Raw genomic sequence first — 25,995 nt, 5'->3', positions numbered from 1 at the left:
CGTTCCACATGATCTATAGCTTTGTTGATATAACTAAGGAAGACATAATCATGTGACAGTTTGTTTTAAGGTATATACATAAATGCTACATCTCCATCAAAATAACTGCAAAATCATACGCCAGAACCGTCAAAGTATGGGGATTCCTGTTAAAAACTTTCATCTATTACAGCATATATATCAAATACAATATAGATTTCTTAATTTGCATCAGCTATCAAACTGCTATCAACGCTAGCTGGATAAATTCTTGCCGATTTAGGATCCTAGTCCACAATTATCACGGAGGGGTCGCAGCAGCAGTCATCCAAGAGACAACAACAACACAAAGCCGCAAGGCTGCAAATTATGACAAACAAGACAAGAACAACCTTCAGATTCGATGTCCCCAACAGGATTTTCAGCTCTGGATTGGAAGAATGATTAGTCTAACAGGACATGGTTGGAGATAAACTAGAAAGTAAAACATAAAAATTTTGGGGAAAAGCTATACATCTAGGCCAACAAGATTATCTATATTGTATGCATTTAAATGTAAATTTGAAGTATGTGGTATTTTTTTAATGTTATTATTATATATATAGGACAAAAACAAGGCTGCAGAGCACATACAATCCCTCCAAAAAACCTGGTTCTCTCCTGGGTGGTGGTGCGGGTGCATAATACTGAGGAGGTGCCATAACTGGAGGTGGCCCTTGATAAGCACCTGCACCATATTTTATACACAGGTAAAATTAACCAAAATCTGTATAAATTCCTCAAACTTTCAAAATGGTTGTCCCAGAAAATGAAAATCAAGAAACACTCAAAAACACTAGTGTGGGAAAAACAAGATTTCCAAGATCATTTAAGAACTCAGGATCGATGCAAGGATTTGATATACCTGGAGGACGATAGGGATATCCGTACTTGTAGTCAGTCATGTTGGCAAAACACCAGAGAAAGAGTGAAATGGAGGATAAGAATATGTAGATTTGGGATTGAGGCAGGCAGGCATGTGCATTTAATTTATACATGGAAAAAGAGAGAATTAGCAAGGATTGGACATCGGTTGAGGAAGAGAATATATTGTGTGGAAAGGAAAAGAAGGATCCTGAAACAAACTGCTTAATAAAGTGCATCAACAACGAGTAGAGCATATAAATTGTTGCTTTTTTGAGTTTGGTAGGCGTAAAACCAAAAGCAATGAGATAATATAATTTTAAGACGAGCACGAAATGTCAGATTTTAGATTTATTTCAGCCCACAATTTATGGTATGCAAGAAACAAATAAAACAGCTATAAGATAAAATGAATCTTTGAAGTTTATTTCACATGAAATTTGAATCCTTATTTATGAGCATTTGAAATTAAGATACTCTATATGGTGAGTTTCTCTAATCTAATTTTTTGGTTTGAAACATTTTCAAAGGTATTGTATAATTTCTTAATCACTAAAACTTTATTCCATTGATTAATATATCGAATTTAATCAATTAACAATATTTTTGGAATATTTTAAAAATATTCAAAAATAAATTTTTAAGACGATTATATTGTGCTGCTTTGAAGCATTAACTAGTTGAAATCTTTTTTCAAGTCATAAAATGTCGTTATCCGTCAGCTGATTCCTGAGGAATAAAATACCGCAAAGGCGTGGCCAAAAGCAGCTCAATGCTTTTATTTTGCACTTTTTTTTTTTTTTCCATTCGGAGTTTCCTAAGGAGGGTCTCAAACATTTGTTCAGATTCGAACAGGTCCTTTGTCTGATAAACCAATATTCCTTACACACCATGCATAGGATTAGGATTAGTTTCGCTTAAATGGTTTATATATATATATATATAGTTCTCTTAATATAAAGTAATTCAATCCTTTTAAAGTAAAAATAATTATTTTTAATTCATGAGATTAAATTTATGTCTTATTATAAATTTAAAAATTATATCAATAATTTAAATTATATAAATTTTTTAAAAAATAATTTTGATCAATAAATAAATTATCATATTTTAATCATTACATATATCAAATATAAAATAAAATAATATTATTTAATTTAATCTTATTCATAATATCATTTTATTTTATCGTATTACAATTTTATATATCAAATGTAACCTATATATATATATATAAATTTAATTTAATTATCCTTCCTTTCTTTTGAATCAAATTGATGAGGGATCTTGAAACTTCATAAAAAATAAAACAATTAACCATTTTTGGAAGATAGTATTTGACGCAAGTAAAAGGAAGCATTGAACAATGGAAAATTAGACTTGTTATTTTCATTTGTTTTCAATTACCATGTGGTGGTGTTTGGATTCCGGGAAAATTGAAGAAGAAAAATTAAAAAGAACGTCGTCTTGATTAATTATTTGAAAAAAATTTTTGGCAACAGCCTTGTTGGGGAAAAGGAAGAAGAAAATCAAATATTGAAGTGCACCTTTTACCGTACGCAAGCAGGCATTGTTTCAGATCTCAATTATGCTCTCATAACTTAAGCGAGTAATTCCATTCTTGCTTTATTGTTTATTTGTTTTTCTTCTTGTCCCTTTCTTCCTTTATCCTAATTCCATTTTTCTTTTTTCTTTTTTTATTTTATAAATTGTTCTTCCTTTTGTTTGAGTCTGTTTGGGCACCTCAAATAATTCAATGTTGTATTGATTGACAACTAACCTCACTACTTATCCTAAGGGAATCCCTTTAGACTCCCTTTTCATTATTTCAATCAAATTCTTGCATATTCTTTTACTTATTTGTGGACTAAATAAAAATTTACAGTGACCTCTGATAATCACACGATTTATTAATAAAATATTAAAAATTTAATTTTAATAATTAAAATTTAATAGTTTATAACTTTGAATATTTTAAAAAATTATACTGACTTAAAAAAGGTAAAAAGCTTTCAATTGGGATCATTGCTTCGTTAAAATGATGGTTATTCAATGCTTCTCTCCCAAAAAAAAAAAAAAGTTTCTTTATATAATATAACAATATTTGAAAATTAGTGCAAAGATTTAGTTTGAAATGACAAAATGCATTTGGTCTTAGCAAAATTTAATAAATGTTGATTTAATGATTTTTAATAATGGCTTAAATTAAAATTCTTAATTCTCACCTGGGATTTTGATTTAACAAAAGAAAGTTTGTTCTGACAAAAAGCAACAAAAAAGGGCAAAATTATCCTAATTACTTTTACATAATTTGGGCCTAGCCAAGCCCAAATCCCTTTTACAAAATATTGTTCTATGCAACTTTAATTCGCTCTGTCTGATATATATCGACTTTAAAGCCATAACAATGTTGAGCCCGAAGTCAGCATGAACCAAGCTAACTAATGGGCCTAAAGATGTAATTCCATTTTTTAATTAAAAAATTAATTGAATTAAATTATAATTTTATTTTATCCGTGAGATTATCAATTTTTTTTTTTGGAACATAAAAAAAAGTACTGAGAAGGGCAGCTTAGTTTCACCTGTAAGGATTAATGTAATTAACAAGAAAATTTACATTTTCTTTCATTATTAATCAAGGTTCGTTGTTATGGATAATATTTTAAAAATAAAATATTAAATGCGCCAAATTTAACAATAGTGAAAAACCATTTAAATTCCATTTTTGTTTTCTAAATTAACAATTTAAATTAAAAAAAATATTTGTCTTAATTACACAAGGGTAATCAAGATTAAACCACCTTGACCCTTGCTAAACCAACTCTAATGTACCCAATATTTTGTTAAATACGAAAACTTTTTAAACTTTTCTTTCTTATACTTCATGTTTAAATTAAATTAAAATTAAAATTTAATTTATTAATTCTTTTGCCTGAGATGTAATATGTTTTTTTTTTTCCCTTGCGTTCTTCCATAAAAAAATCGGATCGCAATAATGGCCGAATTAAATTTTAAAATATTTGTTGCCAAAAAACTGTCCAAACCCCACCTAAAACCAAACAGATAAACCTTTTAAATTGGACAATGATATAATAATAATGACAATAATAGTATTGCTTAAACGAAATTACAAAAATCTAGTCAAACAGAGGGGCATCTTAAGTCAAAAACCAAAACAGCACACCGCACAAATTGGCGCCACGTATTGTCTTAAGATAATGTCAGCAAACAAGGGCCAGTCCAATGTTCGCATAGAGATGGCGATATCTGTGTAATTATAATGGGAATTGGGATAAGAAAATGATTTTCTTGCTCTCCCTTTTGCTTCAATTCAAAGAAAATTAGCGGTGGTGGGCTCATTTCTTCCTGTTATTACATGATTGCTGTGTGTTTGGTCACTCAGAAAATGCTTACGATACTGTATAAGAAGAAGAAGTCTCTTTCATGCTTTCTTTGTCAGGCTTTTTGGAGTTTTATTCAATGAGTATAACAGGTAACCAACCCTTCATATTCGTCGACAGAATAAAATGGCTGTGCGAAGAGAAAAAAAAAAAAACCTTTAGTTTTCAAAGGTGAAACGCTATCAACAAATTTGATGGTTACATTTCTGCTTTTAAAATTGGGTTCCTTTGGTTTTGGTGTGAATTCAAGAGCTGGCTGGATTAGACATATGCTCAGACGAAGGACAAATTCCCTTCAATTAATTTCGAATTATCAGCAATTGCCGTGATCAGTCTGCAATAATTTTGAAGATTGCTTGTCGAAAAAGGAATAGCTAAAGCAATTATACTTAGATATTTTAGATTTTTGTACATGCCAACTTGATTTAAAATCTCACGTAGGCCCAGTTTTAGCAAAACATATGAACTTTGTTGACAAAAATAAATTCAATTTCAATCACAGCCAAAACCCCAAACTCCATTTGCCTCCCTTCTATACGCTGTCTCTAATATCACTAACATAATGGGTTTTCTCTAATGTGCAATTGCTTTGTGGAAGTCACTTCTTGAAGAGTAGTCATCAGGGAAATTCTTAGATTCTAATTTCAACCTTTTTTCCCCCTTAGCTTACCTAATAGGCTACGAGACCATTCAGGAAAAGAAGAAATGGAGATGATTAAGTGATGATCGAATCAGATCTCGAATCTTTGATTTATTCATCTTACTAAAGCATTCACTTAGGCTCCATTAATATACCATAAAACAAATAGAGACAAGACAAAAGTTATATATTCCTTACCAAAAAAGCCAATCAACCTCGACGGTCACTGTTAAGTAGAACAAAGTGGGAAAAGGAAGTTCCATCAAGCATCACCAAGTCACTATGAAAAGGGGTGCTCAAGATACTGGGAGAGGGGCAGGATAAGAAAAGAGGAGAACTGTTGAAAAAATTTTGATGTCAAGCAGCCAATTTTGAAAAAAGATTTTTTTTGCCCTTAGAAAAAAGATTTTTTTTTCTAAACCAAATCCTCTTTCAAACAATCTCTCATGCAATGAAAATGGCCAGAGATTTTCTGCCACGAACACAACCAAACAGACGATTGTGAGAAAATTTGGATAATTCCATCAAAATTCAGAAAGCAGAGAAAACGCCTAAAAAGGGTAACCCAAAGCATAATTTCAACAGCTAAACAAAATTAAGCAAATAATATTCACATACTTATTATCTCATATAGCATCAAAAACACAATAAAATATACTGACTCGACACAGTAATACGTATTACCGATTAAAGCTAACAAATACATCACAAATTCTTTCATAATTAATTAAACTGAACCTTGGGAAACTTTGTTTACCACTTTACCCTCGGCGCCGCCTCTCATTTCACCACTAACAGCAACGCCAACGCCTTGATATTGAGGTGGCACCACAACACCCCCCGGCGCAGTATAGTAAACCTGCCTGTCGTACGCTGCCATGTGTGCGTATGCAGTATCTGTTACTCCTCCACTCTGCGGCCTCATCACCTGCTGCTGCATGGCCGATATTGGCGGGTGTTGAGTCGGCGGAGGTTGGGCCATCATGTTGTAAACAGGTTGCTCCCGGTAGACTTCGGGTGACATTCTTTGAACGTTGGCGTAGTAGCCTTGACCGGCTTGTCCGGTTACTGGTCTAACCATTTGTGGTGCTGGTGCTGCAGCTGGAATTGGTGGAGGTGCATGGTAGACCGTGACCGGAGCCTGTCCTGGTGCTTGAATCATGTAAACAGGATGTTCCGCCGGCGGTGGTGGGCCTGGGGTTGTAGTTACGGTTGCAGGGAAACCTCCGCCAGAAATTTGTTTTTCCGGCCAATATCCAGCTGTAGGCGGCACATGTTGTTGTAAAGTTACCGGTAAATTCACCGGCGGCGCTTTTTCAGGTAATTTATGGGCGTAGTACTCCCCTGTATAAGGCAAAGAAGCAGCGTCTTCAGTCTTCTTTCTATACATAGCGAGCTGTTCTTGATCCCGAATTTGAAGCCTCTGAAATTCTTGTAACTGTCTTTGAATTTCAACCGGATTCAAAACATGATCCGACCCCACGACTTCCGGTACAGGAGGCGGAGGCGTGGTCACCGGTTCCGCCACGGGTTCGCGGATTTTCACAGGCGGAGGCGGAGCCATCCCTTTTTCAAGTCCAAACAAGAAATCCACGTTGTTTGGTGGAATAGCAGCGTTTTTTTCTCCTCCCGGAGTCGGACCAGAATTTAGAGCCTCCATGAACCGGTCCCGGTCCGATTTCGCCCCTTCGCTCCCAAAATTCGCAGAGCCAGTTGCCGGAAATATGAAAAGCCGCATCCTAGCAGGCTTAGCGGAGGCTCGATAAAGCCGATCGTACTCGTGCATCATGTGCTCGAGATCATCATCGTTAGTGACGGAAATAAGGGCGTCAAGGTCTTCGCCGGGGAGCTGGTACTTGAAGGAAACTTCGGCGTCGCCGCCGCAACAGAGGGCGGAGAGCTTGGAGATCATGGAGGAGAATTTGATGGTGCGTTCAACGGCTAGGATCTTAGTCTCTCCGCCGTTATAAGATAGCTGGTTGTCATGAGGGCGAGGGTGGATCTTGCCGCCGTAGCTGCACATGAACTTGGCCTTGTAATTTTGTGCATGCTGCGGTTGGTCCTCCCATGGCGGTGGATTTTCGAAATCGATTTCTCGGGATCGTGGCGAAGAGTCGCCGGAGTCAGGATATGAGTTATAAGAGTAATTCTCCATTATTTAAAAAGTAAAAGAAAAATGAAAATTCTACAGAGAGGTTCTGAGTGGAGAGTGTTTTATGGTTTGGAGAGAGTCAGTCCACGATGAAAAGCAAACTAAAATCTTGTGCCGTTTGTTAGGGGTTATTTGGAGGGGAGAGAGTGGGATATGGTGACCAACAAGTGCATGGAACTTGGGTGCTACGAGCAATAGTGTGGGCTGATTCAAGGTTAGATCAGCAAGAGACTTCGAGGTAAAGAGAGCGGGTTGGGGTCGAGCGTGGGAAGCGAGAAGTGGGGACAGAGGGAGGAATTGAGGGAGTGTTGGTGGGGCCGAGGGGTGCGTTTGTATTGATTGAGAGAGAAGCGATAAGAGAGTGATGTGTTGACTGGGATTGGACAATCAACGTTCACGGTTCACTCACGCGACACAACTCTCTCTCTCTCTCTCTCTCTCTCTCTCTCTGAAGCTGTAAGTGGCAAACACTTCACTTTTGGCCTCGGGTAATAGGATTCTCGCCTACACCTACGAGCGTTCCACCATTTCCCCACATGTGACTTACATTTGAGTATCTATACGTATTTGTTTTGTGTGTGTCCTTGTCATTAAAATTTATTCTAAATACATAACTACTCTTGAAATTTGCCATCAAAATTTCTCAAAACTTTAAATCAAACAGTTGTTAGAGTCTTCACACTGTTTTTTTACTTCCTTATTGGGGTGGTAATGTCAACTACGACTTTCGTCTGCCGATAGGGAATGAGATTTGCGACGGACTTGGACTTGGTCCAAGATGAAAATTTTTACAGTTTTTATAATACAAATAATATTCAGGAAATCGGTAAATTTAAATTAAGTTTAGTTGATTTATGTCAATTTTTTAAAAAATAAAATTTTAAGTTTTAAATTTTAAAATCAGTAATTATTTCATTTATTGATAAAATCTCATAATTTCATTTATCTCGTACTATAATTTTTTCTTTTTATAAAAAAAATCGTGAATTACGCGCAATGGGCTAATCGTGAGAAATGCACAAGATGGCCCGCGTGCAAAGCGTGGGAAAGCGAAAAAGTGCAGATATCGCGTAGCTCCTAAGACTTTATCGTCTGATCCTTCGTCTTCCACATTTGTTTCATCCTTTCGCTACCTCTTTTTTGGACTTTGCTAATTAAGTGTCATTATTGTACCAATTAAGATTAATTAAAGTATTGTTTATAATAATATTTATATCAGGTACAAATATTAATGGTTAATTTTATGAGTTTTAATTATTATAAATTATAGCTTATTTAATATAATAATTATAAAAAACACTCAAACATTTGTTACTATTTTTTTTTTGTTTATAAATGAATGTAATTTTATTCATCCTAAACTAGTATAAAAATTTAATTTATATAATCATGACTTCTAAAAAATAAGTCAATGAAATATCGATTTATCAATATTTTAATTATTATAAAAAATTTAATATATTATATTATATTATATTATATAAAATTACTTGATAAGATTTGTTGATATAAACATCTATGTAACTAGTCTCTTTTTATGATACGTAGAATAATATTTACATTATATTATTTATCAAATAACTTTATTTAATAAATTATTTAAATTTAATATGTTTGGATAATTATGTAAATTTAATGTGTTTGGATAATTATTTAAATTCAAATCAAAATCTATAAAATATTAAAAATTTTACATAAATTTTAAATTCAAATATATTAAATTATAATTTATAAATTATCTTTCTTTTTTAACTTAATCATAATCCTAAATACATATAGGCTTAATAAAATTTTATTTATTGTCAAATAATTATTTAATAAATTATACAAATTAAATATTTTTTTGTAACATTTAAATTCAAATCAAAATTTATCAAAAATTAAAAATTGTACATAAATTTTGAATTTAAATATACTAAATCATAATTTATCTTTTCTTTTCAAATTTAATCATAGTTTTACATATATATATATATGTGTGTGTGTGTGTGTAAACTTAATAAAATTTAATTTGCTGAAATCAAAATCTCAAAATAAAAATAAAAAAGCTCATAAAATGAGAGCCTTATCTTTTAAACAATGTTATTTTATTCGTTATTATTATAATTAAAAATTTAATAATACAATTTTTTTATTTGACAATTATGGTTTATGAATTTTGATAGGAATTGATAAAAATTAGAAAGAATAATAATCACATCATACTCATGAGCAAGTAAATTCATTTTATGCCTTTATTATTCTTTAATTTTTTTATTATTATTTTTTTAGTTTTAAAAATAAGTTTGTGATAATGTTGGGTTGTTTTTTCTTTGATTTATAATATATATATATATATATTTTTAGATTTCAATAATGAAAGAAAAATGAGCACACATTTAGATTGGTTTCAACTAGGTAATAAGTATAGTTCATTGGTTTTTTCATATTCTATTTCTTTTTTTTAATTTTTTTCTCCATTTATTTGTTTCTTCCAACCTTTTATTTGGTTTTATTTACATTATATGATATATACATTTAGATTTGATTTATTAAAAAAAAATCAGTTCATATGTTTATATATATATATATATAGTTAAATTGAATATTTACTATGCATAAGTATAAGATATTTAAATTATATATACGTTCTCAATTTATATATTTTATCAAATCAAAATTTATAAAATATTAAAAATTTTACATAAATTTTAAATTTAAATATATTAATTTATAAATTACCTTTCTTTTTAAATTAATCATAATTCCAAATATATATAGGCTTAATAAACTTTTATCTTGTGTCAAATAATTTTATTGAATAAACTATATAAATTTAATATTTTTGGTAACCATTTAAATTAAAATCAAACTCTATCAAAAATTAAAAATTTTACATAAATTTTGAATTTAAATATATTAAATTATAATTTATCTTTATCTTTTTAAATTTAATCACAACGTTACATATATATATATATATATTTATTTATGTGTGTGTGAGAGAGCTTAATAAATTTTTATTTACTAAAATCTAAATCTCAAAATAAAAGTAAATAACTCATAAAGTGAGTGCATTACTGTCTAACCAATATTATTTTATATGTTATTATTAGAATTAGAAATTGAAGAATACAATCTATTTTTTTTTATTTGATGATTATGGTTTATGGGTTTTAATAAAAATGGACAATAGCTATAAATAATAATAATTACATCATACATGAATAAGTAAATTTATTTTATGCCTTTATTATTATTTTTTATTATTTTTTAGTTTTAAAAATAAGTTTGTGATGGTGTTGGATTGTTGTTCTTCTTTATAATATTGATTTTTGCTTCTTTTTTTTTTTTAGATTTCAATAATGAAAAGAAAATGAGCGCATATTTGGTTGGGTTTCAACTTAATAGGTATAGTTCATTATTTTTTTATATTATATTATATATTTTTAATTATTTTCTTCTATTTGTTTGTTTCTTCAGACTTATTATTTGGTTTTATTTGCATTATATGATATATACATCTAGATTTGATTTATTCTAAAATAAATTAGTCCATATGTTTATATATTTATATATATATATATATATTGTTAAACTAGATATTTACTATGTATAAGTACAAGAGATCTAAATTATATATAATTCTCAATATGTATGTTTGATTTATGTTCTAATAACTATGTATGTTAAAGAATATATGTAAAAAAATAAGAACTAATAAAAAGCAAATGGTTATGAGAAAATTAATAATTATGTTTTGTAGTTCAATCATATATTATTATTATTATTATTATTATTTTTGGTTTAGCTTTATAAGATTTAATAGTTTAAGAATTCTTTGCTAATATAAATGACTTTTACAATTTAATCAAATGATATATTTTTTTAATATATATTCATATCAACATATAAATAATTATTAATCTTGATTATTTTCTTTTTAATAACTCAAATTAAAATTTTATTAAAAGTGGTGAAATTGTTATAAATATCCAATCATAATTGAGAGTACAATCAAATACAGAAAGAATATAAACCCTAAGAAATTATACCAATTTCATGTGAGAAATCTAAAAGCGTAGATAACAATATCTCTAACACTAAATATATATATATATATATATATATAAACCAATAATAAAAATCTTGATTATTTAAAATTGAATTTTGTTTTTTTGATCAAACAAGAAAAAGCGAGTAGTAAAATTTTAATTGTTTAGTAAATGAATTAAAAAAAAAATTTTATGAAAAAGAAAAAAAAATTATAATTTTTTAAAAGTTTACAAAAGCTTTGACTTTGAAAAAATATTACAATATGTATAAATTCTTATTTAATTATATCTTAACATTTATAAATGTATGATTATATATAATAAATCAATAAATATTTACATATTTTTTATTAAAATAATATAAAAATTTATGGTTAATAAATTTTTTTAATTATTAAAAATAATAAAAAAATCCCATACGTGACACGGGTTAAAAAACTAGTTGATTAATAGAATTATCAAGGGGTTGAATTTTGTGAAGTCTGCGTTCCAAATACGCTTTTATTTTTATCCATCCAAACTTCATAAATAGAAGCATTCCAGGCATGTTTAAGAATACTAATAAAAGGGATTTATCTTTTAATCTAGTTTTGATAAAAAAAAAATTATAATACTAAATAATTTTATCTAAATCATGCCTTTAATTAAATAATTGAAGGATATCTTCACAAATTATTTGACATTATTTTTTTATTCTAATTTCCTTACCCTGAAATGATGAAAAACCCAATTACTTATTTGCAATATACCACTATTAAACCTTTTGAAATTGAAGCAAGCCACATGCCTTCTGTCATTATCTTTAAACGTGTGCTCTCACAGCGATGACAATGAGTACGAATTTTACTATAATGTCACCCTTTTCCCTAATGGTGTGAAAAAAAAAAAAATTGCAGTCTCTAAAGTCAGACACATCCAAATTGCGATGGTGGACTAATGATTTCCGTCAATAATCATTCATTTGTAGAGGAAAGACATGGGAGTAATGAATTCGAAAGCAGTAATATTTACTTCAACAATAATGGGAATGGGCAACAAAAGAAAAAAATCGTAGAAAGTGTGATTAGAGTTAGCAAAATGGAGGAATTTTATGAGTGTATTTGGTTTATAAGAATTTATAAATTTATTTTGAAATATTGATGATGGATATTTAATTTTTATATTTAATTTAGGATAATTCAATTACAGGGTAAAATGTTAAATTCTTAACGGTGCTCAAAAATTTCGAAAGTAAAATTTTATTTTTCATTGTGATATTTTAAGATTTCGAAAGAAAAGTTATCTTATTTTTAAATTTGACATGAATAAAAAATGATGAAATAGTTGTTATTTTTTTGAAAAATATGTTTGGAAGTGACTAGAACTTAATTGTCGGTTTTTATACAAAATTTTTTTAATATTGCAATTAAGGCATTTGATAGGAAGAAAATTTTTAAATAATCATCTTATATTTTTATAAATTGATTATTTAAGGCATTTTGTATAGAAAACGTCTAAAATAATATTTTTATATTTTAAAGTTTAGGGTTAATCTTTTTATAAAAGGATTATTTAATGTGTTTCAATATAGAAAATGTCTTAAATAATCATTTATATTTTAGGATTTAGGGTTTTTATTTTTATAAGAGATTATTTAAGGTATTTTTTACATAAAATGCCTTAAATAATCATTTTTATTTTTAATAAAATGATTATTTAAGGTGTCTATATTTAATAAAAAAATAATTTAAGATGTTTTATGTATAAAAATATCTTAAATGATCATTTTATAAATAAATTAAATGAATATTTTTAATTTTTTTTCATGATAAAAAAAGGCAAACGCACTAATTGACTTTTTATCTAATAATTTTTCTTATCAATTTCTGTTACTAAAAAAAGTATCAGATGCCTCAATTGATGATATTTTATAAATAAAAATAATAATTCTTTTATTGCTAAAGGCATCATTTATCGTTTAGATATTTATTATTAATAAAATAAAATAAAAAATTACCATCATATATGTCAAAAAGATTATGATAATTATATAATAATTAATATAAATGGATTCTTCAAACCAAATAAGTGAATTTGAAGGATGCTCTGAAAATGAAAAAAACTTCAAGTATTGCACTTTTTCGAAAATCACATTTTTTTCGAAATTTAAGATTCTATGAATCAAACACCTCCTATAAATTATTTAAAAATATTTTAGATTAAATTTTAATTAATATTGACATTCATTATACTACTATAAAAATATATCGTAATTACAATAAATAGTGATTTTATGAATTTAAAATTTAATTTAATTAAGGTTTCATTTCGATGGAAGGTGAAATTGATTGCGGTGAGATTGAAAACAATAATAAAATTTATTATAACTGTGATTGACAGAAAAAGTTACTGTAATTACGATTGAAAAAAAATTTAATGAAAAATTTATATTGACTTGATCTTATTAAAATTGGTATTTAAATTCAATTGAAAGTGTGATAGTTTAATCCAATATAGTGAGATTCAAACGGCTACTAAATATGTTGGTGGTCTAAGAATCCATTTATAAAGTGGCTTCACATGTGGTAGTCATTTTGCTTATAGCTTATTTGGGATTGCGGCTAATACCAGCCAACAGTCAAAAAGTAAGGCAGCTTTGACAACTATTTGCCTAATTTGCTACATCTTTGAGGCATTTAGAATGTGGCCTGGTCAGTGGTCACTAAACACAAGAAGTTGCAATCTACTACGTTTCCATTTACGACATTGAAATTTAGTTAACTACTCCCAAAAGGGGGATTCAGATTTCAATTCATTTTTGCATGTAAAGCTGTGAAGATCATTGGAAAATGTAAAAATATCAACAAAAACAATCTCTGTCATTAATGGAATCTCCTGCACGACAAATAGATTTTGGTAATGTGACATTCACATTTCCTTTTTTGCTGTCCTCAAATAACCCACAATTTTCAAGAATTAAAAAAAAAAAAAGTTTGACCCTTGACAGTTAAGAGCTGTGATACAGAAAACCTGAACGACTTACAACTGTTTTTGGGGATTTAATAGTATTGTTCTTTCAGATTCTGTAATTTTTTACAGCTTTTTGCCTCTGATTCATTTTGAACTTTTGAGGTTTGATTAGACTGATGAAATGAAATTCATATATAAAATTTTTCTTCACATGGAAATGTGATGAATAAAAATGAGCCACTTATTCCCTATTGGACCTGGGTTTAACTTGTTTGGGCAAGTTCAAATAGGTTTGTCTTAGCTAACTGGGACCAAGCTATGGCTATTAATTTTAGACTTTTAATGGGAATCCAGGCAAATCGTAGCCCATCGCTTGGAACCAGCTATTGTAATAGGCCCAATTGTTACTTGCTAGACTAAATTACTAGTGTCTAATACTACTATAATTTCATAGAAAATTTGGAATAAGTTTAATGGTAGTTCAAGAGGCTAAAGAATTCATCTGACACTCTTTTGTTACTGGGTTTCGAGTGTTTATCTGGGGCACATAAATTGTTCTTTTTTTGTTTTTCTTGGTTTTTCACATTTAAGCAAGAGATTTGACGTAACGTGTAAACCTTAACCAAGGTGATAAACATTGCCGAATAGCATTGGTTCCATCCAATAATGATTGAAAAAAGCTCAACAACTCTTCAATCATTTCGGCAAGTTGGTAAAACACGTTAAAAATTAATACCTATATCTATGGTACTAGTGCTTCTTTATTTGTCTCTTATATATGGTCCCATCATTCCTTATTTCTCCAGTTGGCGTCCTTGAGGCCTTGACTTCGAGCAAAGGTTTGCACTTTTCATTTATGTATTTCAAAACTACTCCCAACTGCCAACCTACCATTTTATCTACTCAAAGTCTCAAAACAAATTTTGACAAACCTTCTCCTTGCCACTTTATTCACTGCCCTTCTCTCCCAACCCCATTAGAGTAGAGGGTGAGAATGGGAAAGGAGTTGCGGTTGCTTTGAATCCCAAATTGATATGTTGAGTTACTAGTGTAAGGAAGCGGTAGAGAGACTGAGAAAGAGGAGGTCAAGACTGCTGATAGACAATCAATCTGCCATTACAATAAAATAAATTCAGAAAAGATAGGTTATAATTGATCAGTAACAGATAAAGGTAAAACTGATAGGAATGTCCACATAAAAAATTTTGTAGTAAAACATATAGATGGTTGCAATCTGAGGCTTCTGTAGCCTCTTCTGTCTTTGAAAACCATTGGAATTTCAACAACTCGTTCTCAAAAGATCTCTTACAATCTAGTGCATCTCAATTAACACAGTTGAATTTCCTCATACACATGCTGAAATCACCATAGGTGAGGAGCATCTTTAAATTATAATAACATAAGCCATATCTAACTATGAGTTCCCAAAAATGGTGTTGTTAAATCACAAGCATTAATTAAACATAATGTTCAGACAAAGGAATTTTTGTATCAGATACTCCTTTCTTCAGTCTTCTCATCCACGACATCACTCCGGAGATCCAGTCCCGGTGGAATCTTTCCTGGATAATTAGTTGTTGGGGGGTCTAATCCCATCATACTAGAGAAAAAAAGAGTCAATAAGAAGTATGAACAAGCCAAATTCAGTATTCATAAGAATTTAAAACAAGCTGAAACAGTAAAGTTTTGTGTTTTACATCAGCTTACCTTCTGTCGACAATGACCATGGAGCGAAGCTCGCAATTTGTAAAGCTGTGAGTACTAGGTAGAAGAGTTATTTCTATTGGAAACAGGTAACATCTCAACGTAATTCTAAAATTGTCAATGAGATTCCAAGTTAAGGCCCTTTTTTATTGTCATTTTAAGGTAGTATTTTCTGATAAACAACTTCATCACAGAACAATACTAGACTAAAGAGGTAAACTGTGTTTGGTTGTCAAACTTTTTTAACTCATTAACTATCTTTATGCACTTTCTTTCCGGGAACACCAGCACTCTAGTTTTGTTTGAAAATGCATTTCTGTCAAGAAAATTTTCCTGCCTTAAAATGCTTACATTACAAGTCTAACCGGAATTGGTCAAACGCTAGAACCATAAAAAGTACTCTAAGATTAAATGGCATTCTTGCATCAAATGTGACCTAGGTGCAAAATTAGGTTGTTTTGCCAGGTTGAAAGGCCAAAACTTCAATGCAACTAATAGCTGTATAATGAAAAGAGATGTGCATGAAAAAAGTAATTTGCAAATGAAAAATGCAGGCACAAGCATGTGGAAAAAGTATAAACCATATATATGCAAAAGAAGAGAACATATTAAAAATTGAAAATTGCATTATATAGCAGGTTTTGAGCTCAACTGGAACTGCCAGGACATCAATTTGAAAGGATCGGATATAGAGAATAAACTGCATTGACTGCACCAGAAGCTACCAAGCTAAAAGTCTTGTTTAAAATAGTCTAGAGTCACAGGATTGAACAGCTAAAGTGAAGGCAGTTAAGGATACTTACTGTTTGCATATTTCTTTCTGCACCAATGGATGACAATCATTTCCAAATGCATTTAATGTATGAAACAAGAACCCACTATGAGTAACAATCGCTATCTCCTTCTCTTTCCATGTCCACAACCTGCAAAGTGAATATAAAGAAGCCTAAGAATTTTTTGTATGTCTACCAAATTAAAGATCTAAATGCTCATTGTAGCTTTCCATGGGTGGTATTGTCACCTGGAAAGACACAAGGAAAGATACAGAAAAAAGAAAAAAGAAAAAGGTTCTTGCAAAGAATAAGAACTTCAAAGACCTATCTTTGTTAGAAGTTGTAAATGTCAAGAAAGAGTAAATCAAGTAGAACAACAGAGGATGGGATCAATTAGAAAGATTTCCTTGACGCAAAAGTTCTGAAATTTATTTTTGATGACAGTACTTGAATAAGCCGTATCAGAAACTTAAGTTGCAACAGAATTCTGATATAATGCAACAGCCATATTGTTTAACTTTAGTCCCCTTGCCTTCCAAAATAAGATACATTAATTCTGGATTTTCTATTCTGATATCTAATGATTTCAAACAGTACCTGAATTATATGCATTAGTTTCTATGTACCATCCAATAAGGTTCCCCTTACGCTCATTTTGAAGATCTAATAAAGAAGTGGTCCAGCCAATGAAGAGTTAATAAGGTTTGCACCAGTTTAGGAACTTTAGCCCCCTGGCTGCAACTTCTTCTTTTGTCTCCCTAATGTAAGCCTGCCACCATGTGTCCTCATCACTTTCTATCTGAATAGGAATTCAAAAGACATTCAACGTATGCCTTTGAAAATGACCAGAATCTAGCAACATTTGGTTCAGATATAAAAAATTGAAACAGTAACTTGTTTAGGGGCATCTTAGAGACTGAATAACTTGCCAGTGAGAAATCAATTGCAGGAAAAAGAAACTGATAGTCACTGATATTTCTCCTCTTATCACAAGGATGGACTCCCTGCAAACCAAAAAAAAAATTACCCGATGTCTGCAATATGTTTAAAGGAGCAAATCATAAAGAGAGAAAACAAAAATGCCCTCTGGTTTGAAATCGGGCAATAAAAAAACTAGTGCATTTTGAGAACCAAATATGTTTAAACCAATTGAATTTCCTGTTAACCATCTTATATTCCAGCAATATTAAGGTTAATACTGTGTCCACTGATAATACATTTAGAGGGAACTGTTACTGGATAAAATTGAAATGAGACTAACCAAATGTTCTCGACAAAGTTCTACCACAACAATTGGTGGGCAATTTAGACTTGATATTGCAGCACGGCCACTATTTCCTGTATTTGCCACCATAAGTGGCACTATATCCATCCTAACGGTGTAACCTTCACCACCAAATACACCCACAGCTGTTTGCAATGTCCTCCAACATAAAGTGAGCATTGTCAATTAATACATGTCTAATAAATTCAATGGGTTTTTTATAATCCAAATTTAAATTTCCAAGGGGACTGATACTAAAATATATGATTCAACATTCAATAAAATTTGTTCACAAAACTAATATGGAACTTTATTGATACCAAGTTTTTACCAACTCGAATTATAATAGATAACTTCAAAGCCTAGTTGAGACAATTAATAGCAGACAACGCCCTCTTTAATACAAAAAGCAACAGCTTCATTGAAGACCAAATGACTGACAAAATGAAATTTAGTCACGTGTACTGGGCCAGAGTAATAATCCCAGCATCACCCTCAAGTGTGAAGAACAATAAAAGAATTTGGAATTAAATTTTCTGTCCACAATTACCACTGATTAATACCAGATCTTAATATGAAACTCTTTAGCTAACACATAATGGAGAATTCAGCAAATCAGAAACCTGCATGATTCATAAGAGGTCTCAACTTCATGCCCACTGAATTACTAAATTCAAAAGACTGGGAGTATGAAATGCTGGCACTGCTACCTTAGCAAAGGGGATGCAATGACTAAATCAATCCTCTTAGCAAGGCCACATTCATGGACATGCTTACACAAAATATCAACCTGCAACATTACCAATAATAACTTCATTCAAGATTCCTGCTTTGGATTACAAATAAGCATATGGCCTGAATGAGGTTAGATTTAAAACATGCCTATATATGAAAACATAATGATCACTACTTACCTGTTGCCAGCCGGGAGGATTAATGTGTGCATCAAAATATTCCGGAGACATGTATGCTTTATAGTTCTTATCTCCCTCTACATTGTGGATCCCCTGAGCATGCCTCACCTGGATGTATCGTTTTATAAGACCACAATGCCTTGATTTGCAAGCAAAAGCCAAGAAAGAAGGCAGTCTTGAATATCCTTCAAACCAAATATATAGCAGCTTCATATCTGCAGTGGATGTAGCATATGAATTGAAAAATAAATTTGATACCAACCAGGTGAAGAGTTTTGCAGCGGTGCAAAGGGAACAAACTTGGGCGAGCACTTGTATCCATATCTGCAACCAATAAAATAAGGCAAAAAAAGAGCGTAAAAGAAAAATTAAATACCGTGAGAAGTTCAATCAGAACAAGGATTTCAAAACTGAATACAGTCAATAGTATAACTATGTCTCAGGTACAATAGCAAAGAAACAAGCAAGTTTAACAGCAGAAATAACTCAACAATCATGCATGGTGTAAGGCAGAAACCCGTGCAATGCACCATAACAACAGGAACTTGCATTGTGACTACCAATATCACTATATTAGGGGCTCAACTGATTCTCTATTAATGTTTTACAATAACCAAGCTTGAAAACACTTAGTCAAATCTAGCTTTTAGGTTTCCTATTGACGTTATTTCCATCGAAACTCATTGTTCTCTTTTCTTAGACTCCAAATTGGTACCTTACTATGCATGTGGTGTGTATTATACTTTGTCAGAAAAATTTAACAGTAACTAGGCCTATTCCATGCTGAAAAAACCCAAATGTCTTAGATTTGCTTATTGTTATGAATGTTATAAAATGACAGCCAAACAGTCAAAAACTTGAGATCCCATCTTCTAAAAAGTCCAATGACTAATGCATCATTCAAAAAGCTAATGAATTTACACCAGAATCAACAAACCCAGAAGCCAAAATCCATCAAAAGTAATTCAAGCTCGTATCTTTCGGAGAAAGACCACTGATTTCCACCAACTCACAAACCATCGTCTCCTCACAGCCTCGCAATAAAAAAGTAATCAAATCTGCACCTTCAGTCAAACCTATAGACTAAATCGAAGGTATCCACACTGAATCAAACAAGAAAAATCATAAACTAAACCCCAAAACAGAAATATTTTTGGGTACTAATCTAAACCGTAAAACCCCACATTATAACTAACATCAAGATAATCCATCTGGGAAAAAGATGCATCAGCAAAGTTAGCAAACATTCAAAAAGAAAATGCTCGTAGTTTTGAGGCATCTAATGACTAACCAGATCCGGATAGAGAGAGAAGGTGATGAGGTGAGCAACGGAGTGGGGATGAGGTTGACTGGGATCTAACTGCAATAATAGAGGAAAAGGAGGAAGAAGAAGAAGAAGAAGAAGAAGATGATGATGATGATGATGAAGAGGAGAGGAATGCCAGAGAATTTGGTTGATAACGTGTAAGCCTTGGACTGTAGCTTATGCCAATAGACATGGTGCTGGTATTATTTATTCGTACTAACATTTTTTGTGTTGTCTGTTCACTTTGGAGTTTGAGTTTTGCTGTCTGTCCTGTCAGGGCCGCTATCATCTATCATCTTTCCCTCTGTTTGTTTTGTCTCAAAGACAATGACAGTTACAATTACCTTTTTTTTTTACCAAGAATTACAGTTAGTAACAATCTGTCAAATCTACAATTACAATTTACAAATATGCTTTCTTTCATTAAAAAAAAAAGAATTTTGGAGGAAAAGGATTTCGATTTTTTGTAATTGAAGGGAAATTTTTACTATCAAGAAAATATTTAAAAGAATTTTACATCAGGCAATTTCGAAAGATATCAGATGATGATGATGATGATGATGATTGATGACCAAACAGCTGGATATTGGCTGTCGACAACCATGGAAAAACAAACAATCAAATAATTCAGCGATTCTTAGCCACAAGCCAAAAGGGGAAAAGAATTTCCTCTTAATTGGTGATATAGTAGGAATAATTGTTGCAGGATTGACCATTTCAATGGCAGATAATGGTTGGTAAGAAACCGTTATAGTTAAAAGAATAAATATGCTGCCTCCATTTGTCTCATAATAATCAAAAGGAAAATGGTTTCTTTCATACAAAACATTTTCGAATGAAATGTTAACTAATGCCAATTGAATAATCCCTCAAACTAAAAGGACGCCAGTTCAATTTGTACGTGAAGTCTCATATGAGTGCCTTCTTCAGACTAGTAAAGAATGAAGATCCTTTGATGTATGTACAGCTTGAAATTTCCTAAGCCCAGTCAGTTCACTTGTTTCAGGTCAAACTAAAATGGAACAACATCTCTATCCATTAGGATATATTAGGTAAACAAAATTATAATAAAATAAAATAAAATAATATTATGAATAAAATTAAAATAAATAATTTATCTTATTTTATATTTAATGTATACAAAAATTAAGATAGAATAATTTATTTCTTGATCAAAATTATCTTTAATTAAAGTTTATATAATTTAAATTATTAATATAATTTTTAAAAATATAATAAAACATAAAAGTTCAATCTCATAAATAAAAAATAATATTCTTTACTTTAAGAGAGTGAGTTATCCTAAACCAAGAAGATGATTAATATCAAATATAATATAAAATGATTATTATCCTATCTTATCTATCATTTTATGTACCAAACATAACTTTAATGAATTGATTATAGAAATTCCCAAGCCACTCCTCTGTTTCTGCACCATTTGTACTCTTCCCATGGAGCAAGAATGAAGACTTGAAGAGCCTGAAGCATAAAATAATTATTGGGCAACAACTTAATGTTCTGAGCTTTCCACAAGAAAGAACCCAAATCAAACTAAGACTATCCAGGGCAAGGGCTAGAGGAACCAGACTTCTGAGAGAAAAATTAAGCATAGAAGCATGACAGAATGGCATGGATATCTAGTTTTCCTCAATTTAGAGTAAGAGATAAGATTTATAGCCATCGAAGCCAGCATCCAACAAGAACTTGGAGAACTTTCTCAATCTGCGGCCAAGAGATCTTTCACATATGAGCCATACCTGTATGAACGCTCTAAAAGTACAATGAGTTTCCTACCCACTCATTAACTGATCACTGCTGTGAGAAAACTCTGATAAACTCAAAGAAGCAGGATCATTTTACCATTTCTTTGCAACCACTAGTTATAGTCTTTCCCAGACATGCCAATTCCAAATATAATTCCCAAGAAACATCTTTCTTTGTCAAAGAATAATCACTCCAGAAAGTTTCAGTTAGCCAGCACTTAAGCAAAAAAATGCTTCAAACAACCAACATTTCTTCATCCCTTTCAGGCACCACAACATCTTCCCTCATTGTACCAGCATAATTGTCAGGCACGTTGGCACCTGCCTGTGCAAACAGCTCCACCACTGCAGGCAGCATACCATAGTACCTCTTCAAATCATTTACTAGTGGTTTCTCACTTTGATGATCTCGTATGTGCCACACATACACAGGAGGAATTACATCATCAATAGTTGCCTCCTGCCATGCATGCTGCCCATCCCTCATCTGATGCTTGTAAGCTTGACAATTTCGAACCCTGTGACCTTTAGGCCCCACCTGGACCTCTGAACAGTATCCACAAGTTTGGACAGCATATTTTTGCATAAGTCTTGATGCTCCGGAGCGCATTCTCTCCCATACATCCATCCCACGAACAGCAATACCTATTCCAGATATCAAACAACTTTGATCAAGCCTAACAGCCAAATAATAAAACTATAAGGTTATCGAGTATTGCTTATGGTATTAGAGATCAAATTTGAAAGTACTTTGTCAATGTTTTCATCTAAAATTTCTTGAATAATGATATACAACAATTAATTGGAGAATTTTTTTGATAGTTGGGATTACCAAGGATTGAATTGTAATCACTAGAACTAAAAGTCCAGTACTCTACCAACAGACTTCATGGCTGTTGGCAACAATTAATTGGAGAATTATTCAAAGAGACATAAGCATATTTGACAATATGAGGCAGAGTTGCTCAGATCAAGAAGAAATCAATCATAAGTTAAGAAACAAAAAATATAATAACAACAATATCGCACCTTGCAGATCAGCAGGCTGCAGGTCTATAAACTTGTTATAATCACTGGTCTTGTTTCTCTTCGACCAAAACCCACATGCATTTATTTCTTTGCCGGGTGCATCTTCTTTAGGAAATCTCCTCTCAAAGTCTATTATCCTACCAGAAATACTGTAAGCAGGGAAGACTCTTCTCCTAGTTGGATACTCAGATAAATTGATGCCTGCTTGGACACATAATTCCAGAATTGCTGGAATTCGATCCACTTGGAGCCGTTCATTATGAGAAACAGCTCTTCCTAGCCTGTCATATAGATGAAAAGATTCCACGAGAGGCAAGACATGTTCAACATCACCTCTTTTCCAACTGTGCTCTTTGCTTGCTGCACTTCCCATAACATTGCAGGTTCTGATCTTATGCGGTGGATGGCCAATGTGAACTTCTCCACACACACTGCACCATGAGCAAAATATATAAACTTTATGAAAACCTATATGACCAAATCAAAGATAATAAACCAAAATATTTAAGCAAGCTACTTTTGGGTTTAATAAGTTAGCCACATTGCACCAAGTGATAGTTCACTTTTAATTTGGGATTTCTGAACTAGTAATATCATATTCTATCAAAACCTCGTTACTCGGAGACTATGACGTCTAAGTCTAATCTAAAATAAGCTAGGATCTAGGACAAGCCATTGTCAGCATTACAATCATGAACGGTGAAAACTAATTCTAGTTATTAAGCTTAAGCATTTAGATTACATAAGAGCTATGCTGCTCTCACTCTTCAACTTATATCCATACTTTGAAGCTAAAGTTCTAACATCCCAAACATAAGAAAAACCATAGACAAACAGCATACTGTAGTACTATAAAAAAGGGTTCTTCCTTAATAATTTCAAAGCAACATGGAATAAAAGATGCCTAGAATAAATGCTCATAAATAATTGTCAACTCAGATGACGTGAAAAAAGCTCTTTTCTGTTTTTACCTGCATGAATATATTGCAATACTCTGGGCAACCTTTGAAACACAAGAGCATAGTTCGGTTCGGGCAGCATAAACTTGATGAGCAACAGGAATCAATTCTTTAACCAATAACCCATTTTCAGGAGGTTGTAGAACCCTTTCACGCACCATCTGTCTTTCTTTCCTTTCCGCTCTACCAATACGCTTCAGTTCATTAATATTTGTTACCCATGGCTTCCGCTCCGTTTTCTTGAGCTTCCTTGGAAGGTCTGTGCAAGTCTGCCCAGTAGAGCATAAGCCACGCTGATGATTCAACTCTTTTCCAACAATTGAGTTTGTCGAAGAATTTCGCAAAGCTATGTCCCGCAGCTTCATTATGATTCGGGTTTGTCTTGACAACATTGCTGTTAATAGGGATTCTTTTTCCCATTTCATTTAGACATTTTCACAAACATTTTACAATCAATGTCAGAAAAGAAATGCCGAATGCCCCAAAATAATGAAAACAATAGCATGAAAGAATCAATCAAAAAGAACGCCATCTAACAAGGAGCAAAGGCCTAACCTTAGACTTCAGAGCGTTAAAGTCACCGCCAATTTTTGGTGCTGGGAGACACTACTAATACTATTCGTCTCTTCCAACCAACGTCGGCTAATGGCTTCATACATCTTATAGCACGCTACAGTTATGCCACGTTCTTTAAATAGAACAACGATTAATTGGGTTTTAAATCTTAGCAAGCAAAAAGAATGAGCAATTTGGCGGCCCTTTCAAAGAGTTTATTTTTTTTTAATACATGAGGTTATTAAAATTTAATTTTAATTATGAAATTAAAATTTTAATATTTTATCAAATAAAATTATCTTATTATGGGTAGTAATATCACATTCAATTCTTGTTATGATTATGAATACAAATTAATGAAATTTATAACAAAACAAAATGATATGCTTAATATATAGTTATAAGCAAAATCACTTCAATAATGATTTTTTTAAAAATATTTAAAATTCTTAAAAATTAAATTTTAATTATTAAAAATTCAAAATTCAACATTATATAATCAGACTACATAATTATATTTATTTTATTTTATTTTATTTTATATTTCCTTTTATCTTTGGACACTTTAAAATGGTTCAGATATGCACATTGATATAAAATTTTATATTATGTTTTCAACATACCAAAATTCAATAATTAACCTATGGGTAGGAAAAAAAATTAAATAAAAAGAACTCACTGTAATTTGTAGCAGTAATTAATAAATTTTGAGAAAGAATGGGCCTCCGAGCTGGTCCAACTATCCAATATAGAAGAATTCGGCCTTTTGCAAATGGAAACTTAAAAGTAAAAACCCATGGGCCGGGGTGTAACCCAAAAACAAAGTCATCTGCTGCAACTGCTGGTCGCCCTCCGTAGAGACGTAAATAAATAGAGTTGAATATATTCGATTTTTATTTATTTATTAATTTTAATAAATAGATTTAATTAATATTTTTATGTTTATTTATTAAACGAATTAAATATGAATAAAATTTTATTTAATTTATTTATAATCATGAATAAATTATTTAAAATTTGTTTAAAATTTAGTTTTTATTATTCATTTATAATAATATTAATATATATTTTTATTTTTTATTTTAATTTTATTTTAAGATTTATTTAATTTTATTTAAATTCATTTAGTTATTATTTATAAATATATTTATATATATTTTCATAAATATTTTTATTTAATATTTATAAATAAATTCATTTAACTTAATTTTGTTTATCGCTATTTTTCCTTAAAATCTTTTAATGTTTAGAAGCTCGACGAGTTTGATAGACTCTGCATTACCAAGCCCGTACGGTGACTCTTCTACAATAGGTAATTTTCCTGTTCTCGAAATTTAATTGATTTCTTATTGGCCTTTTATTTATTTTTTTTAATTTGAGTTACACGCCATTGATTCGATTAAAACTTGCATTATCTGCAGTTAAACTCATTCAACTGATAAAATTAAAAATACCGTTAATTTCTAAAATTTTATTTGTTTCTGCTATCTTGTGCTTGCCAGTGTATTTGTAGAGCTATAATTTTATGTTAGTTAAATTCCATTTTTTTTAATATTTTTAATTGCAAGTGATGTCTGGTCGTGTAGATATAAAATGGGTTTTATGTGTCCAGCGTTATCTTTATAGAACTTCTGGGCTACCACTTAAGATCGACAAGATGGGCTTCC

At 31.0% G+C, this 25,995-nt stretch overlaps 4 protein-coding genes across 7 annotated transcripts; all 4 read right to left on the bottom strand.

The window, feature by feature from the left end:
- Positions 1–129: 129 nt before the first annotated feature.
- Positions 130–1,163, bottom strand: LOC149519931 (uncharacterized). Its single transcript, XM_089742595.1, has 3 exons — positions 884–1,163; positions 613–706; positions 130–406 (listed from the first exon to the last, which is right to left on the bottom strand). The coding sequence occupies exons 1-3, from the start codon at positions 1,137–1,139 to the stop codon at positions 304–306; spliced, it is 453 nt and encodes a 150-aa protein (XP_089598721.1). The 5' UTR covers positions 1,140–1,163; the 3' UTR covers positions 130–303.
- Positions 1,164–5,518: 4,355 nt separating this feature from the next.
- Positions 5,519–7,705, bottom strand: LOC111309051 (uncharacterized). The gene has a single exon (XM_022907866.2). It carries the CDS (start codon positions 7,076–7,078, stop codon positions 5,651–5,653), a length of 1,428 nt encoding a protein of 475 aa, XP_022763601.1. The 5' UTR covers positions 7,079–7,705; the 3' UTR covers positions 5,519–5,650.
- Positions 7,706–15,412: 7,707 nt separating this feature from the next.
- On the bottom strand, positions 15,413–20,471 carry LOC111309050 (phosphoglycerate mutase-like protein 1). 3 transcript variants are annotated; one of them, XM_022907865.2, is made up of 10 exons: positions 20,005–20,468; positions 18,976–19,037; positions 18,714–18,821; positions 18,510–18,589; positions 17,797–17,959; positions 17,465–17,539; positions 17,246–17,334; positions 16,566–16,685; positions 15,766–15,810; positions 15,413–15,658 (listed from the first exon to the last, which is right to left on the bottom strand). In XM_022907865.2, the coding sequence occupies exons 1-10, from the start codon at positions 20,306–20,308 to the stop codon at positions 15,550–15,552; spliced, it is 1,155 nt and encodes a 384-aa protein (XP_022763600.2). In that variant the 5' UTR covers positions 20,309–20,468; the 3' UTR covers positions 15,413–15,549. The 3 variants fall into 3 exon arrangements, 1 of the variants encoding a protein (XP_022763600.2); XR_016329965.1 differs by lacking the exons at positions 15,413–15,658; positions 15,766–15,810 and having other exon boundaries at positions 16,549–16,685; positions 17,184–17,539; positions 20,005–20,471; XR_016329964.1 differs by lacking the exons at positions 15,413–15,658; positions 15,766–15,810 and having other exon boundaries at positions 16,550–16,685; positions 17,133–17,539; positions 20,005–20,471.
- A 1,383-nt stretch (positions 20,472–21,854) lies between these two features.
- LOC111309049 (APO protein 3, mitochondrial-like) lies at positions 21,855–24,460 on the bottom strand. Of its 2 annotated transcripts, XM_089747813.1 has the most exons (4): positions 24,329–24,460; positions 23,786–24,182; positions 22,815–23,245; positions 21,855–22,430 (listed from the first exon to the last, which is right to left on the bottom strand). In XM_089747813.1, exons 2-4 carry the CDS (start codon positions 24,163–24,165, stop codon positions 22,021–22,023), a joined length of 1,221 nt encoding a protein of 406 aa, XP_089603939.1. In that variant the 5' UTR covers positions 24,166–24,182; positions 24,329–24,460; the 3' UTR covers positions 21,855–22,020. The 2 variants fall into 2 exon arrangements, with proteins under 2 accessions (XP_089603939.1, XP_089603934.1); XM_089747808.1 differs by lacking the exon at positions 24,329–24,460 and having other exon boundaries at positions 23,786–24,308.
- Between the last annotated feature and the right edge of the window lie 1,535 nt (positions 24,461–25,995).

This window comes from Durio zibethinus, chromosome 2 (assembly GCF_047325235.1).
Source record: "Durio zibethinus cultivar Kanyao isolate XHJ-2024 chromosome 2, ASM4732523v1, whole genome shotgun sequence".
Taxonomy (NCBI): Eukaryota; Viridiplantae; Streptophyta; class Magnoliopsida; order Malvales; family Malvaceae; genus Durio; species Durio zibethinus.
This window is presented reverse-complemented; position numbering and strand designations above follow the sequence as displayed.

Bases quoted from the DNA above. Each gene is read 5' to 3' on its own strand.
- LOC111309050 (XM_022907865.2), bottom strand. From the start codon at position 20,308: ATGATAGCGGCCCTGACAGGACAGACAGCAAAACTCAAACTCCAAAGT. The intron at 19,038-20,004 runs GTTAGTCATTAG...TATTGGTTGCAG, and splicing joins TCTCTCTCTATCCGGATCTG to ATATGGATACAAGTGCTCGC. The intron at 17,335-17,464 runs GCAAGTTATTCA...ATTCCTATTCAG, and splicing joins CTGCAATTGATTTCTCACTG to ATAGAAAGTGATGAGGACAC.
- LOC149519931 (XM_089742595.1), bottom strand. From the start codon at position 1,139: ATGCTCTACTCGTTGTTGATGCACTTTATTAAGCAGTTTGTTTCAGGA. The intron at 707-883 runs GTATATCAAATC...AATATGGTGCAG, and splicing joins ATATCCCTATCGTCCTCCAG to GTGCTTATCAAGGGCCACCT. The intron at 407-612 runs GTATGTGCTCTG...CTTCCAATCCAG, and splicing joins CCAGGTTTTTTGGAGGGATT to AGCTGAAAATCCTGTTGGGG.
- LOC111309049 (XM_089747808.1), bottom strand. From the start codon at position 24,198: ATGAAATGGGAAAAAGAATCCCTATTAACAGCAATGTTGTCAAGACAA. The intron at 23,246-23,785 runs GTAAAAACAGAA...CTCATGGTGCAG, and splicing joins ATTGCAATATATTCATGCAG to TGTGTGTGGAGAAGTTCACA. The intron at 22,431-22,814 runs GTGCGATATTGT...TATCTGGAATAG, and splicing joins GCAGCCTGCTGATCTGCAAG to GTATTGCTGTTCGTGGGATG.
- LOC111309051 (XM_022907866.2), bottom strand. From the start codon at position 7,078: ATGGAGAATTACTCTTATAACTCATATCCTGACTCCGGCGACTCTTCG.